The sequence below is a fragment of the Buteo buteo genome, chromosome 22, assembly GCF_964188355.1.
Source record: "Buteo buteo chromosome 22, bButBut1.hap1.1, whole genome shotgun sequence".
Lineage (NCBI taxonomy): Eukaryota > Metazoa > Chordata > Aves > Accipitriformes > Accipitridae > Buteo > Buteo buteo.
The window spans coordinates 4,659,792-4,677,330 of NC_134192.1; the positions used below are offsets into that span (position 1 = coordinate 4,659,792).

Sequence of the window (17,539 nt, forward strand, 5' to 3'; positions counted from 1 at the left end):
TCTACTTCAGAATAAATTGAACCAAAGTTACTGGTGCTTGTTTAGGTCCTGTATAGCAAAACAGATCAAATAATTATTGGGGCTACTCTCCCTAATGAGTTTATGAAAGAAATATAAGCAATACATAAGATTGTATTATTTATGCAATCTTATATTACTTATAAAAAGTAATACAATCTTTTCTAGCTGGTAGATAAATTACTATTCAGATTTAAGTTAATCCCCACCCCATAAATTAACACTTTCTGAGGACCCACTCAATGCCTGGCAGTCTTTATCCATAATTCCAATATATCACCCTGAAACTGCACCAATACTTACTCTGATTCCTTTGGGTCCAATAGGCCCTGGAAGTCCATCATCACCCTAAAACAAAACAACAAACAAACAAAAAACCCACACTCAAGTTTGCAGTCTGCCTTTCTATCAAATTAAACTGTAAGCATGATAAAATTTCTAGGTGTTTATAGTAAGTGGAGTAAAAGTTATATTAGTTGTCATTTCCTGAGTAAAAGGGTTCAAAATTATTTTATTTTGGGCATTGGACTTTGAATGGAAAAGTATTTGTTACAGCTGATAAACCACGACGTGCAGGAAATGTTTTTTAAAAAAAATCAAAGCTCTTTTACGGGTGCTTATAAGCAGACACCTGTCGTGTTTTCATCAAATATCCTACAGTGACCTCTTGTGGGCAAAACAAGATATACAAGATTAAATGTGAATGATACCGTACCATTATTATTTTGTATTACGATAATGCAGAACTTCATATCAAAATCTTGAGAATAAAAGGCATTTATAGAATAAAAATATAATCAAAGTTTCTAGTCCAAGACGCCTCTGTTGTTTCACTCTTGTTATACCAAACTAATCTTTTCTTTTAGTGTAGAGTTTCATTTTTTTCATATCACCTACCTATTTTTTCTTTGCTTCTTTTTGTTGTGCTCCTGTTAGATTGGACTGTGAGCATTTGCAAAAGAAATGGCAGATGCTGGATAATCTTGTGTATATTAAACATATATGCATTCAGAGGAAGGCTTTTCGACATTTTAATGCTGTATTACACCATCTGAGCATAATGATATAATTCAGTAGCAAATAAAAACAAACTGAAAACCTCCAGTAAAAGAAAGGAGCATTCCTCAGTTGTCTGTGCATAAGTTCAATGAGGCCTTCATTTGCATTGCCCCACCCAAAAGCAGCCCAGGAATGCCACCAGGTGCAAACAACAGTTTACCTATGTGGTGGGACCCCTCCGGGCAGCTGACAGCCAAACACCACTCTTATCAGTAAACTAAGTGATGGAGTGCATTATTGCAAGGACTAATAAACCTATGTTACAGCACCTTGCCAAACCTGTTCTTTGGCCTTAATCTGCAGTACCTAGTGAAAGGACACAACTGTGCATGTAGTATTTGCAAGCACATGGGTAGGTGAAGAATAGGAAACTTAGAGTAATCTTTTTTCTCTGCTCACTATTCAAACCAATCAAACAAAAAACTTATGTCATATCCCAACATCTGAAGATTTTGACTATTAAACCAATGATAATCAGGTGTTCTGGAATGATTTAGGATCAGCACTACAAGCAAGCTAACACTACCTAGCATTTTCATGCTACTCAGGTGAATTGGGACTTACCTTCAAGCCTCTTGGACCAGGTGGTCCTTCCGGTCCTGGAAATCCGGGCAAACCTGGCTGTCCTTCCAAGCCTGGGAATCCCCTTTCACCCTACAAAAAGAACAGGTGATGGCGGAGGTGTATCATGATAAAAGCACAAGCTATAATAGAAAATTCAGAAAACACACTATCTTTCTGGTTTTCTGTTGGAAGTCATGATACAGACAAACTAACGCTGTGATTAAACATCTCACCTGCTTAGCTACAGAAATTCCTGAACATACACATACATTACCTTTAATTACACCACTTAAACAGGTTTCATAGGATGTTTATCCAGTATTTAAGCCACCTATTTACCAAAATAATTCAACTGTCTCTTTCTCCTGTGCTGCTTAAAACTCTCCCCCCTTCCTATAAAAACATAGCTTTATTAGCTACTAAGTCTCTCCTGAAAACTCACATCTGCTGCAACACCTATAAAAACTCTCAGAAGGGTGTAGATTTTGCTGCTATACTGTGACTGTTGTTTATTATTTCACAGTTGCAAGACTGTAATTTGTAATATAAAAGCAACTAAGATCCTGGTCATGCACTGTAGGCTAAACACTGTACAAATATAGAACATAAACAGCGTTCCAGCCAAAAGTGCTTACAATCTAAATCAAGGGACACAGACACACGATGGGAAAGAAACAAGGTTTCTTATTCTTTATCTGTCACCTCCTGCTAAAATTGTAAGCTCTCAAGCAGGAAGCATATTTTGCTAAATATTTATGCAATGTTTAGCCATGATAGCCCATAAGTAGTGTAACAAAAACCATATGCCACCATATGCTGCCCTCTAACTTGTTAGTGTAAGTTAATGTCACTTACCTGCAGTTTCAGAGTACGCATAGCTGCAAATTCATAAAATATTTACTTTTATTCCTTGTATGTCATAAATTCACAAAAATCACTAAATATTAAGGTTTCAATTGGAACAGAAAAGTTAGGAAATACCGGAATTAATACACCTTTTTGTGCATATATATATACACACATATTATGGCACGCTTTTCAACTGTGTAAACAGCTATTTCCTACAGCTCTGTTACATTAATCAGTATATATAACTGCTTATGAAACAGGCAGTTGTTCAGCATTATACCTTATTGCTCAGATAGGTTTGGTTTGGTTGGCAGGTTTGGTTCCTATCTGCAAAAACCTTCTGTTTATTTACCCCAATTATTTTTTCACAACTACAGGAACTGCCAAAGAAATGTTCCACCCTAACAAGCACCTTAATCACTAGGTTAGAGTTGTGCAGGGTTTTGCACATTCTCTTTAAACCAATTCATCCTGATTTTTTATTTTCTTGTGCTGCTTCAGCAAGAATGTGAGTAGTAGCTCCCACATCTATTATCTGGCAGCCTACCAGCTATGGCACTCTCTAGGAACTTGGGAGGTCCTGCCTAGCTCTCCTCAGCCAGGTGAAAGAACAGAACCAGCAATCTCACATCTTCAAGAAGACAGCAGCAGAGAAGTGAAGACTGGGGACTGCAAGCAGACAGAAGCATCTAACTACAGCCTTGAGTACAATATGCAAAAAGCAATATTAAAGCTTTGCTCATCTCCTCTCTATTTTCCATAAGCAGCTGTATGCTGAGCACAACAGCAAGTATTCAGCATGACGGCAGTGTTAAGTCTCATTCTTAAATCCTAATTTTCTCGCTGTACTGCTTAGGTAGGTGCTTTGTATTCCACTGTGGGGAGCAGGAACTTAGAAGTTGCATTCAAAACATTTACAAGATGCTGAGTTCTCACAAAAATTTTCAGAGAAAGTAACAGAGCTTCTCTTCCTGCCTTCTTTTCCAGTACTTGTTATACTGCTTCCTTAGAAACACAAGATGAAAAACCTTTTGGATGAGAGATTAAAGGCTGTGCGTAAGCAAGAGCTGCAACCTTAGAGAGGAAACAACTAAGCTGTATTTGGTCCTACCTATACAGTGAGACTCAAAAGGATTCCTTGGATAGGAATGGACAGCTCATTAACTGGTCTGCTAAGTTGGTTTCCTATTAATTAAAATGTAAACATACTCCTCTTTTACTGTAGGTCACATATTGCTTTCTTATACAGGATGGACATCTTTTTTCCCCTGTGGAAATGCTGAAATAGCATCATAAATTGAAGCTAGCTTAAGTTTGACAGTCAGGGTCCAGATTGCCTTTTTGCACACAAAGTGCCAGGTTGTACTTTCGCATGGAGCTGTACAGCTGGCGTGCTACCTCATCTGAAAAGCAAGACTGTGGAGGAGTGTTACTATCTCAGACGAGGGTATGAAAGGGCTAGTGTGTCCCTGAAGGAGAGAGAATGAGGAATTTGGGAGTGCCAGATAAGGAAAATATTAGACAGAGCCAGACTTTGGAACAAGCTCTGGCAAGAACTTTGTTTGCATGCTAAGGAAACACACCTGTGTACAAGAGGCATGTCAGATGTGTCAGGTGCTAGCTAGGCTACACAATGCCTACTAATCTCAACTTGGTCAAACTTCTTCACAGTTTTGTTAGAGAAAGTAACATCTGCAAATGGTTACTAGAACAGACTTTTAGAAGAGGCTTGGCCTTGTGTGTCATTTAAGGCTAAAGAACTGTTCTCTAAAATGCAATTACTCTGAGGTCTCCATTCTAAGCAGTCACAGAACTGGGAAGCCAAGGCCTTTAAAGTGAAGCCAAACAGTTAAGCAAGAGAAACAACAAGAGGCAACAGATGATGCTAGTAAATTGCACTATTGAAACTACGAAATGAGTTCCAAGCCCACTTTGAAAGTGAGCAGCAACAATGAGAGCCTTGCATGAAGAAACTGTTGCCAGGGCAACTCCTGTGGAGTTTACCAGCAAATTACCCCCAAGAGCGAACAGATGATTTGAAGGACTATGCTTGGGGACTGCTGAAGGATTACACCAGACACTTCCCAAGGGAAGTGTATCAAACTAATTACAGAGGAAATAGCTGCACTATAATCACTTTTTGATAAAAAAATTGGTTGGAGAAAGAAATGTGGGCAAGTTGGGTAGGGGGAGAAACTAAGCTGATCCAGCTCTCTGGAATACAGGTGATGTTGGGGGAACTTCTGTTATTGTCCTCTACTTCAATAATGAATAGAAGGATTCCATAAGTGAGAACAGTTTTCAGACATTGCTTCTGCCTCCAGACTTTTCCTATTTAACACCTTGCATGTACAATACTGTTTTCATGAAAATTCACATGGTACAAATTTGCCAGGAAAAACTTCCTGCTGCCTTGCAAGAACATACTGAAACTGAAAAGACATTTTAAAAGTCTTGCCCCAAAAGTCAATACCAAAAAAAGGACATTATGTCATTGGGGATATAATGAGACTGAAGTCCTTGGGTAGCGTGCAATGTATTTTCTTATAGATGCAAAACCTGACAGTCACTAGCCAGTTTCACTTGCACAGAAGGAACTAAGGAAATCTGGGTACTTTTTGTTTCAGACTAGAAGCTACTAAAAAGAAACATAAATAGGAAAGGTTTAGGTCAACTCAGATCTCACCTTCCAGTCCTGGAAGTACAGGGTTGTTTCCATAGCAGAACAAAGATGCATCAGCTATAAACCATCATTTCCTTGGGGAATGGGCAAGGAGTCAAATTCTGATCTAATTTAGTGGTAAATCCAGAGTAGCTGGCAAAGCAATTGCCCTCAATCAGCTACACAAATGTGGCAAAACTGTCAGGTTATAAGCTTGAATATTGCTGTTGCGTGGGGGATAGGAAGAGAAAAAAAAGTTGGGAAACACTCTAAAATTACGCTTGAAGCTACAGCAAGATATAGCCAATTAAACAGGGACACAGAAAAATTTGGCATTGTTCCATATACTCTAATAATAGGTCACAAGCATTTAAGAAATCAGGGATAGATGCAGTTTTAAAGTATTGCAAGTTATCTACATTTCTAGAATTTCTTCCTGAAACCTAAATATTTATAAATAGACATTATGGGGAGAGAAACCAGGATATTTATTTACACAGATGTGGTATACTTGTGGAAAGAAAAGACTTTGAAGAAAAGGAGCAAAAAAATGTTCAGGAAAGCAGTAGTTGGACAGCCCATTTCAATTCTTATATACATGTAAGAGCCTGGCTGTAACATTTGGCAATAGAGGCACACACTTGCTTCCTGTCCTTGCTATGAAAACAGTGAGCATCAGAAAAAGTCTAAAGACAGTTAACTGTGCAGCTACTTAAAACTAAATTCACATACAAATGTCTGTAGTAGTGTTAAAAGATGTACAGCATGGAAAAAGCGATGCAACAGACAGTCATATTATTCTCTCCCTTTCTAAATGATAGGGTGAAAATAACAGCTGCCTCAGATTCTAATACTAGTCAACATAAATTCTTCCTCAACTTGAAGAACACTGATGAACTTAACAGAATTAGAACTATAGTATCTAATCAAGACCTCATTCAAAACAAACACACCGACCAGCCATGAACAGTAGTGTTAAAGATATAGTTTAATGCAATAAAGAAATCCCCCTGACGTGACCTGTATTCTTCAACATCAAATTTCTTCAGAATATCATCTGTGACTTCTTTTGTAAGATGAAGCAGTCAAGGCTTAATGGTCAGTGGTCACTTGCCAGGGTTGTAAACCTTTCAGAATACAGGGCCATATTAGTGCAGTTCAGGCAAATATTTATGAAGCACAGACACCAATCACATAACTGTTCATGACAAAGTGATTACAATCTGAGAATTTTTAACTATTTCTTAGCAATTTGTATGCAACAGTGAAAAGAAAAGCTGAGCTTTAGCTGTACTAAATTTTACTGTGACAAATGCAGAAGGTAATAGGGATCTTGAGTACATATACCGATAATTTTCTTCTGAGGCTCAGAGCTCCAAAAATATACATCCAAAGAGTCCAAGAATTAGATATTCTTCCTTTGTAAGGCGTATGGATTTCTTGTATCTGTGTACAAAGGCAAAGTATCTGAAATGCCTTCAGAGCTCAGATATTACAAGCTGTTCTTGCCAGACTCCCAGGCACCAAGCTTGTATGAGATCATCTATTCGGAACTTACAACCCAGTTGAGTATTTGGAGTTGCACCCCCTATACTGTCACAAACAAACCCAGTAAACTCAGCACCTTCTGACCTTTAAAAGGCCATAGACTAACAATATGTAATAACTAAAGAATAGCTTCTTAATCAATTTAACTTAATTTGAACGGGTAGAACCCAATAGTCCTACTCATCAAAAATAGCATAATGTATTTGCAGTTATTTTGAGAGGGAACGGCATCTTAGCTGCTGTGAAAAACATGGTCCCTCCCATCTTAAGCCACATGTTTCTATCACAAATAGTTGTGCTGCAACACATCTTGCCTGAAGGAACTGACCAAGCTGAAAACTAACCTAGTTTACAAAGAAACTTATTTTCAGTGAGATCAGTTTACTGACAGCTCTGAACATGGCCACACAAGCTCCGGAGGAGGAATTGGAATACCTAGCTAAGGGAAGTTATGAAAGCCTATTTCAGCAGCAGCATGTACTACCACTTTAAAGCAAAACCACAGTAGTCTTGGGGTACATGCCCTCTGAGTGACCAAGATGCATCCAGCTTGCCTGCTGTAGCCCTTGGCCCTCAGTCTTCATCAGCTGGAGCAGCTGACATTCAGTACCATCCCTCTCTTCCTCTCCAGTCTCTGTAGAGCTGATCTTATCAGCATCTTTGGATCTTGTTTTCAGCTGAGGTAAAACCAGCCCAATAATCTACAAGTCTTACTGGTTTATCTTAGGAATTGCTCCATGTACAGTGTCAGCTGTGTTTATTTCTTTAGCTAGCTTTTACTCATGAACTAGCTTTTAAGTATTAAAGCAGGTTAATCTCAAAAGTGCCGAGCAATATTTAAAGCCCAATCATAATCCAGTTCCTTAAGTGAAAAGCAATTATACACTTCTCTTCCACTTGAAAAGTGAGAGCAATTCTTACAAGCACCTGTATGTAGCACCTTAATAATTTACTTCAGTTTTAATATTCTTTACAGATCTAGTTCACTACTAAGCAAGCTTACTGTGAGTAGCAGCACACTGGCTCCCAGCTGCAATCAATTTTTACTGACTTCTCCAGTAAATTCCTCCTATTCTTCATTATACCATTTTAGACATATTTGAATTTTACCCTACCCATTTATATTTAAGTTTAGTAAGGTGGGCCTGAGCAGAGGAAGAAAACTTTAGTGCACCAATTTTTGTCAGCTATGGTACTATGGATTTAAAAAAAAAAAAAAAAAAAAGCTGCTTACAGTGCTTTGATTCTCCAATAGATAACATGTTACTGATGCTATAAGGGCTCAAGGCAGAGGCAGAGTTAAACAAGAATCACTGGCAATGTGGAAGCAGTTAAATAAGAGCTGTGGCTCTCCAAGGCAAGACAAGAAAATAGTTTGCCTATTTGTTACAGTTCAGTTTGTATTACTTTACCTGATCTGTTAAAATTTGGATATACTGAAGGGAATGCTAGGATGCTTAGGAAGAAGGCTACTTTTGAGTCTCAAAAGGAATGCATTAGGCTCTGCTAAGCTGAACAAAGCAGCACTTCTTAGCTGACTTAATGCAAGTGGACAGCGACTTGGATGCAGAAGCTAGTTTCAGGCCAGAAGTAAAACACAGTGGAACAGAAGTGCAGGGCTCAGCTGAGTGCATTTGACAAGGCTTTTTCTGTCTTCCCAGTACAGAACTAGGTTCCATATGCCTGACTTCCAGTCATTCTACAACTACCTTGTCACACTCTCAATGGGAAAATCAAAGAGGGAGATTATTTAAACAGCTCCTTGTCTAATGCTCTTCATACACCAATTAGGCAAGGAGCTATAGAGTTTGACTCCTGGTTCAGAGGTCACTGGAGAAGGAAGTAGAAACACCATGTCAAATGTCAAATACAAAGCAAAAGCCTGAAACTTCTTTTTGTAGCAGCAGTTTACACTCTGCTGGAATAAAGATAGTATTTGCAAGAAAGCTGGGTTGAAGATAGTATCAGGTTTGGAAGCTTACATCAAATGTGTAAGTGGTAGACTGTGATGGATCAACCTATCTTAAGATAGCTCTTGATGTCTCGTAGTAGTACAAGACTAGAAAAAGGTTAAGGCTGTAAAAACCCAAAGAATTTGTAAGAGAAAGCATTATGGATGTCAGTGACAGAACTCTTGTGGTTCCCCGGAGCTGAACTGCTGAATCCATCAATGCATCAAATACTGATGGCTTTGTAATTATAGGACAACTAACATAATGGGGTGTGTGCATGTATGATCAAAACCAGTTCCACTAGCAACACATCATACTTAAGAAATATGGGCTTTGCTTTTTCATTGTTCTTTTACATAAGGTACATGATGGTCTGCAAGCTTCAGAAGGGCTGTCTAAAAAAAAAAAAAACCAAACAAAAAAACCCCCAAACAAACAAACAAACAAAACCCAAACCAAACCTCCCCACAGAAAAACCTCTGGCATGCCTCAGGATTATGCTGTGTTTACCTTGATTTAGGTGGAAAACGAATCACAGTTCCCAGATTTTGAAGTGAATCTTCCATTCTAAGGATGGAAAGTTGACTTAGATCTACCATATTAATAAGTGGAAGTCTCAGACACCCCCCTTCCCTAAGAGGGCTCAGACATACAAAAAAAAACAAACAAAAAAAAAACCCAAAAAAGAAAAGAGAAAGCAGTCGGACCATAGGTGAAGCTCTGTTTTTCTTTTGTGTGTTTTTTGGGGGGGAGGGTTTTTTTACATTTTATTAAAAGTTTACACTGATCAATTTGCAGCCCCCCAAGAATTTTCCAGGAAGATGCAGAAACGTTATATAAATATTTGTCTGATGTTATGCTTGTTTTACTGGAGACTTTTTTTCTTTCCCCTCTTCCTTTTCACAAAAGATTGTCAGGCTTCTCACTCTTCTGCTCAAGACTTGCTATAATTCACTCCAGAAAAGGCCAACAAAGGTTGGAAACTAAATGTGGAAGTGTTTCTCCTGTGCAGTTCTCATTAACAATTGGCTAGGATAGTCTGGAGGAGTAGAAACAAAACACACCATACATAATGACACTTGAGCGCTTGATCTTGAACAAGGCTCATATGCTCCAGCTGTTGACTCTATTTGGTCAAAAAGCACCCTCTGACTCCAAACAAACAGTCCCAAGGTATTCTTTACCAGAGAAAGGTGACTATCTCAATTTCATTAAATGACTGGAATGTATTGAGTGGGTCATGGTCCCTGCATGTGTAACAGTAGTATAAAGAGAAAACTGAGTCGCTGGGAGAAAATAATTACTTGATTTTACTTAGAAAGCCAGAAGATTTACTTCTAGGTTTTCCTCATCCACACTAGCCAGTCAATACTCATTTGCCCACTGAATTCACGAAATAGCTGTGACTAGTCCAGAAAAAGGCCCCCTTAGAATTACAGAAAGGTTCTCCAAAGTTGTACCTGCTATGATTGTATTGGGAATGTAAGCCTAATGCTTAAGTGCCTTCAAACTAAACCTGAAATAGTCCTGTGACTAGTGTTAGGATACATCTGGTTTGGCCACCTGCATTTGAAGATCCTGTAGGAAAGCATCAACCAGGTCCATGTTTTGGCTAACCAAATCTAACTCAGAAAGCTTGCTATCGAGGGGATACTGTTCTTCACTAGGTATGTAAATTGGGAATATACTTGATGAACTAAAAGCAAAATGCGAAGGAATGACCTCATCTGTCTGTAGCTATCTGGATGGCAGGTGTGGCACCAAGAATTACTCTGAATTTTGGACGCTTGCCTTGTTTAACCTCAGCCAACAGTAAAATTCTGCATCAGCACATTATAGTGCCAATGCAGTGACTGATTATTTTTGCATGACTTTCCTTCATTTGAGGTTACACTTGTTTATGCAACGCCAAAAATCACCACTGAAATGTGTGAAAAATTCATCTAGAGCACTAACAGCCTTCTAGAACCTTGCTAAGATAGGGTAAGTGGTTTGATAAGACAGGCTTATCAAACTCTTTGTTATCAGTTCACATCTTTAAGAAGACTCCACTGTATCTCAAGCAAACTGTTTACAAGACTAAGAGTGGAAGTGTTTCAGGCAGTCTCTCCCCCTTGCAGTAATCACATCCCATTCATTCCTTGTGACAACATCGGTTACATGGGAACTATTTAACCACAATTAACTTACAACTAGGCTCCCACACTTGAGAAAAGGTTCGATTCAGGCAAGTACTGAGATATCTATCTACCCTGCATTGCAACTAAAAGAAATGCTGGGCTCCCATAATTTCCTCAAAGGAAAAAATTGTAAAACAATAAGAAATAATGGCGATAGAAACATGAAGTACTGCACAGATATATTGAACTCGGGCAGTGAGACTGGAAGTCAAAGGTGCACGGAAGCAGGAAAACTCCAAGATGTCAACGTGCATCTCTTGGCCTTAGGACACTGGGCAGCCCAAAACAGCCTGTTGCACTGATGAACCACACAGGGTTATTTCTGGGTTGGGGATGGTTTTTACTCTGCGTGATCTGAGAATACATGTTTGGCCATTAACTAGCTGCTTGCTTGGGTGGTAGCTATGTATGTTGGGAAAGTTGCATCTGAATTGTCATTTTCACAGTCCAGCTAAGCATCTGGACAGCAACAGCAATCATCTTAGTATACAGCCATATAAGCTATGAGGTAAGAAAAAGTCCAAGTTCAGAGCACATTAGTTAAATATTAACTACTTATAAGCAGGCAACGCAAGGAAAGTGGGAAAGCAACCGACAGTCACTCTGGCTTTAAATTCCCACTGAAGCGTTACTAGCATAGCCATTATTGTACAATCCACGCCTTAGCTTGTCCACACTAACTAGTGTAGGCAGGCCTTGGCAGTAAATAGGAATTCTTTCTATTTTATTACGATTTGTGTCTTTTCTGGTTTTCACTCCTACGTAGCTGAAGAAATTTGTGCCATCATTCACCACTCTTGAGAAAATAATGATATGAAATTCTGTACACCATCAGATGGACCAGCTGGTCTGACTGAATACCTCAAGTTGTTATAACAGCTATGCTCTTTGGTGCACGGCCACACTACGGTCAAAGAAAATAAGACATGAGCAAGAAAAAAAACACCTGTCATCCATAAGCTTCAGTTATCTGAAGTTGGCATATGGCTCAGTGGTTTGTGTGTTGGTCTGCCAGTAAATAAGAAAAAAAAATTTATATATAGTTACCTTTTCACCTTTTACTCCACTGCAGTCACATTTGGATAAAGATGTACATCCATGGCAAGCCTTTAAAGACATAAGAAATAAAACTGGATGTTTTTAATCAGCATAAGACTATATGAAGTCTTTAACACTATTACAAAAGTTAGTCTAAAATGTAAGTCTACAGAGTTTGACATCTAGCCATTATACATGCATTCAAAGTAGATACAGTTAACTAAGTTCAATCATCTTTATTAATACCTATGCTTGTACATAAGTATATTACAGTTTCCTGGAAATTTTAGACTTTTAAATTTATGCTTAAACACCATTTACTCTAAGGCAAGGTACAACACAACACCTATGGTCAAAGGGCCAGAACTTCAATAAAACAGGCTCTTCAGCACATGACTCCATACTGAGAAGAGTCCAATTATGGTTCCCACCAGTAGATGTCAGGTTTTGCACAAAGAGTTTAACCAAGCCTGAAACTTACAAGCATATTTGTGATAGTTATTGGAAAAATACTTACTACACAATTAAGTCATCCCCCCCTCCCCCCCAGCTCAGTTATTGAGAAAAGGTTTTTAAAAACCCCTAGATTTTATCTAGCTGCATTCACACTCCATTACAAAGCATGACAACTCAGTTACAACAGTCTCTAGCATAAGGGGAGTGACAGCCATATATTAAGGGGTCACAGGAGGGAGATATGGAAGCTTGACTCACAAAGGAGGTCCAAGTTAGGTAGCCTTTCCATACCACACTTCCTTAGTTTATATTCTTTCACCCCCACCCCAACATGGGATACTCATTAGAGCTCTGTGTTGATTTCAGAGATAAGCAGATATGTTTACAGAAGTGAGATTTCTAGAATAAATGATTTTTTTGGGGGGGGGTAGAATGCCTCTACATAATACACAAGGTCATCAATTTTCAAACTTCTTTATAATTAAAAACCATGACCCATATTAGAAGATAACGCTACCTGAAATACTTTAGGGTTTAACTTGTTCTGAGAACAGGTGTGGCATTGTATTAAAAAAATACACCACATACTTTGAAAGTTTGAAAAGCTGAGTGTTTGGGGTCCTCCCCCCAATAGTCGACAGAGAACATTATGTACAAAGTTTCAATCAAGCAGGAAACCATTTAGTGTGTCAGATCTAAAGTACACCCACACTTGAATTCTAGTCTTCGTTATCACAGAAGCATTTAAAGACATGACCCATCAACCTATCTGGCATTAGGAATGTTCTGGCTCTTAGCCTAAACACACTACCAAGCATCAGGCTGAAAACACAGAAGTAGCTTAATTCACCTGGAGCTACACAAACCCAGGATCAACTAAAGCATCTTGTAGCAAAAGGCAGAGCTTTAAGTACAGCAGTAGCGCTACATGACAAGACTAGGGCATCTCTCCAAATCTTCCATTTGGCTTTTGTAATCAGTTTCTTGATTTGACATATATGAGAACTCAAAATTCTTAGTTAACGGGGACGTATTGAGCCATTTCTGAAAGTGAAATTGAACTTAATCAGCCAGTTCAGGTTTTCAAATATCAGACTGGACAAAGCCCTGAGGAACCTGACCTGACCTTATAACTGACCTTGTTTGGAGCAGGGTGCTTGGCTAGATGCCCTTCTGATGTCCCCCTTCAATCCAAGTTATCCTGTGAATTTGGTATCAGATCCTTTTCACTTTTAAAAGTGGACTTTAAAAAAGCAAGTTCCTTGTGAACCAGTTTTAGGATTATTCTTGTTAACAAAGCTTCATTTAAAAGGGATTAACCTTAGTTACATGCAATATTCCCTTGCCTCACAGTACAAGCCTAACACAAAGAAATAGCAAGTTACCTAGCACACTGTGCAGCAGCGCTGGTTTCTTATTACAAAGATAGCATAGAAAGAGCTACATGAAAATCTTTGCTGCCTCCAAGAGGCAGGGGGAGGAAAAATAAAGTAAATCAGTACTCATTTAAAACCACCAAAAGCCATGCAGTGGTAAAACACACATAGGCTAAAATAACACACACATGGAAAGCATGATCAAGATCCTACACAGCAGAGGGAGGATTTATTTAGGTTACAGAACAGAAGAGACTCATTTAGTCTTCCTCACAGCTTCCAGATGATGTTTCTAATAGAAATTTCCTGAGTTTTCAGGTATAAGATAACTGCTGGGGTAAACAGGGAGAAAGGAAGCTAGAGGGGGAAAATGATGGTTTGAGATTACATTGCCCCTTCACAAAAAAAGTTAGATGTACACACTTTTGTGAAGGTGAGTTTTTAGACAGTGAAACTCAAGAGTCTCTGCCCTTTGCTACCATATCTCTACAGTAAAACTGCAGAAAACTACATTGTTTTGCTAACACATTCGGCAGTGCTAACACATTTTCAATGGTGATCCTGTCAGCATCAAGACTACACAAAATAGATCCAATTAATAAAGAAAATGGAATCATGGAATAATTTGGTATGGAAGGAATCATTCAAAGCTGGGCAACTTAGGGCAGGTTGCACAGTTGTCCAGTTGCATGTTGAGTAACTACAGCGATGAAGATCCCACAGCCTCTCGAGGCCCTTGATCTGGTGTCTGACTACCTTCATGGTGAAGCTTTTCCCCCCAAAAAAATCTCACCAGAATTCCCTATGCTGCAACTTGGATCAATTGCCTCTTACCCCATGCAGGATGAAAGGAGCCTGGCTCCTTCTTTGCTACACCTTCTTAAGTAGCAAGAAGACAGCCATAAGATTCACCCTCTCCCCTGAAACCTTTTTCTCTCAAGTCCCAGCACGTCCCCATACACCCAGCCTCTCAACTCTGGGTGTCCCAAAATAAAGCAAAGAGAGAAGTGATCTTTAAGTCAGTTTGTTTAGAATCAGGGACTTACTTTTGCTGATTTTGAAAGAGCTGACAAGGGAGCACCTTTCCTGCATATGCTGGCAGTAAATAATGGTGGATATGATGCTGAATGATAAAGTGTATCCTTCCCAATTCTGTGGCATTAAGAAAAAAAAAAAAAAAGTTTTTAAGATGAGTCTAAATCTTCCTGTATAAAGTTTTTGAAGAAAGTGTTTCTCTCCCTTATTCTATTGGTAGTTTAAGGAAAAAAGTGCATTGATTTAATCAATATAGTTGGGGTTTTTTTAAACCTGTGACTGTCTTCCAAAGTAATTGATATATTCAGACTGGATTCCTTACACTTTGAGCAGCCTCTTAACATACACAATTAGCCTGTCTTGAAGAGTCAGGTGTACTCATTGAACACTTTTTGACAGATGGTTTTGGATATCCAGTTCAGATGCATTAGTTGCAGGAAGGGAACATGGTCTTTCCCAGACAGCAGTGAAGGGAAGCTAAGAGAAGTCTAATCCTGGGAAGATCTATTCACCCACAAGCTTATCAAGAAGTATTCCCTCAGCAGAGTCACTTATCTTCCTGTACAAAAGCTGTATTTGGCAGATTGTGTTCCTTATTTGCATCAACTTGTATCCCCACCAAATTAAGATTTTTTTTTTTTTTTTTTTAAAGCTAAACAGTTTGAAGAGAAAAAGCCCTGAGAATTTGTACTATATCAAGATCAATTCATGCCACTTACGGGTCATATTGCAGTACAGCATAAAAAACAACATAAAGTAAAACATGTTGGCACAGCAAAAAAAAAAAAAGCTTAATGACCTATTCTAAGTGAAAACTTTCGTCTTGTTTAGACTTTTCAATAATCTCAAGGCCTGTTTTACTTGGGAAAGCAGGCACAAAAATTGTGCTACAGGAGAATGCATACTGCATAACAAGCTAGTACAAGTTTGAAAGCCACTCAGCAGCCACAGGCTAGAGATTTCTGATGTCACAGATTTAATTCTGTATCTCATATTAATGCAAAGAAAATCCAGGCTCCATACTACGCATAGCAACACTTGGAATTTCTCCTGCACATGAGCAGTAAGTTATCTACACCTCAATCAAACAAAGCAAGCATATACAATGACTACAATGTTTCAAGCATAGAAAAATCTACATTAAGAGCAAAATTTAGATGGTTACTATCAGTAGTTTGCCCTTAGTAACACCTTAACCATCACTAGTTCTGAAAATTAGGTGACTTGCCAGGTTTTCAGACATGGAAAAGTAAATGACTCCAAACCTCAGTGGAACACTGAGTTACGCTTGGTACATTTGTTACAGGTTAGGGAACTGAACAAGTCACCTGCCTTGTATTCGGCAGCCAGCAGCCTTCAGTAGTTCAATTCCTAGCTCTGGCCAGTAGGACACATTGTCTTATGTGACAGGGAAGATGATAAATACCGGATATAATAGTGAGTTGTGGCTTGATCATAAGGAGCTGATCACAATCTCTGTGCCTATTAAAATCTTTCAACTACACGAAGATGGATAAGGAATCAAGGCAGCTTTTAAGAAAAAGACTGAAACTGCTCATATTTGCCTCTTACCTACAGTATTCCTGTTGCCTGCCCCCAGTCCCCACCATGTACCTGTGAAGATGAACTCACTATCGCTGCCATCTCCTTTGCTGTGACTTTTGCATAGCAAGACAAAATCAAGGGCTCTAATTAATCTATTTGAGTTTAGCTAATCCTTTCATTGGATTTTCCTGACAGCTTCTACCCCATTGAATCCATGTGTGGAGAGCAAGTTCTTTTCATTACTATATAAAAGAAGGGATGGTATTGGTTTACTGGTCAAAGGATAATTCTTCCAGAACAAGCTCAGTCTTTTGTGTCTTACATGGACTGAGGAAAACTGCTTTATGCCACCAACAGAATGTTTTTTGTTTGTTTTTCAAGTTAAAGAAAGAAGTAAACATTTGAAATCAAAGTCACTTCTCACTCTTGGCCACCGGTTTGTTACAGTCAGCTCAGTGAAATGAATAAGCCTAAGTTATCCTTAAAAATTTGTTTTGGCTAGAAGCCTGCCTTATGTATTGGGCACATTGCCCCCCATCCTCATCAGGCCTAGAGATGTCAGTTACAAGGCAATTTCAGCATATTCCACTCCCTCCTCGCCTCCCAGCTGCCATTCACAACAGTATTGGACAAAATATTTCTAAAAGCCACCAGGTAGATGAACGCTGTTCCTGGAGAGAACAGCAGCTTGGTACTTCCTACAGCTATGAAGGGGAAAGGCAATCTCTTTTATTGGTTACTAAGAGCAAGATAATAAAAGTTAGAGAGGACTGGTTAATGGCTTCAGGTAGGTTAGCCTGACTGTACATCTCAGTTTGTCAGAATCGAAGTAACACAGCACAGTTTAAGCAATATATTAGCTGCCTATCTAAAAGGTTTAGTTGTGAAATTTAGTTGAGCTTCAGAAGTGATTTACCATTACATACACACAGCTGCAGGGAAATCAAACAGTTAATCGTGTGTGTGCAGGGAGGGGTGTAGGAAATACCTAAAACCCCAAACTAAAGTATGCATTAGTACTTAAATAAAGTATCAGTACTTGAACATATAGGAGTTTAACAATATTTTAATACTCTTTCCATGGGAAAGATTACAGGGATAGGGAGGGAAGCCAGTCACTTACAGAGCTTGAAATTTGCAAATTAGAAATTAATGATCAAGAGAAAGAGGTGCAACTTCTTACAGAAGCACAGTAGGTGAATCTGTAAGATGCCTTTGCAAACTGTCAGAAGAGTTCTGACATGACCCAAGTTGCTC

The 17,539-nt window shown here is 38.8% G+C and overlaps 1 protein-coding gene across 3 annotated transcripts in view; it reads right to left on the minus strand.

Annotated features, from left to right (window-relative positions):
- COL4A5 (collagen type IV alpha 5 chain) overlaps positions 1–17,539 on the minus strand; it is an 86,731-nt gene that overhangs the window by 48,102 nt on the left and 21,090 nt on the right. For all 3 annotated transcript variants that reach the window (XM_075053676.1, XM_075053678.1, XM_075053677.1), the window contains exons 2-4: positions 11,880–11,939; positions 1,642–1,731; positions 322–366 (exon numbers count right to left, since the gene is read on the minus strand). In XM_075053676.1, the coding sequence (XP_074909777.1) occupies positions 322–366; positions 1,642–1,731; positions 11,880–11,939 (195 nt within the window). The remainder of the gene's footprint in view (positions 1–321; positions 367–1,641; positions 1,732–11,879; positions 11,940–17,539) is intronic.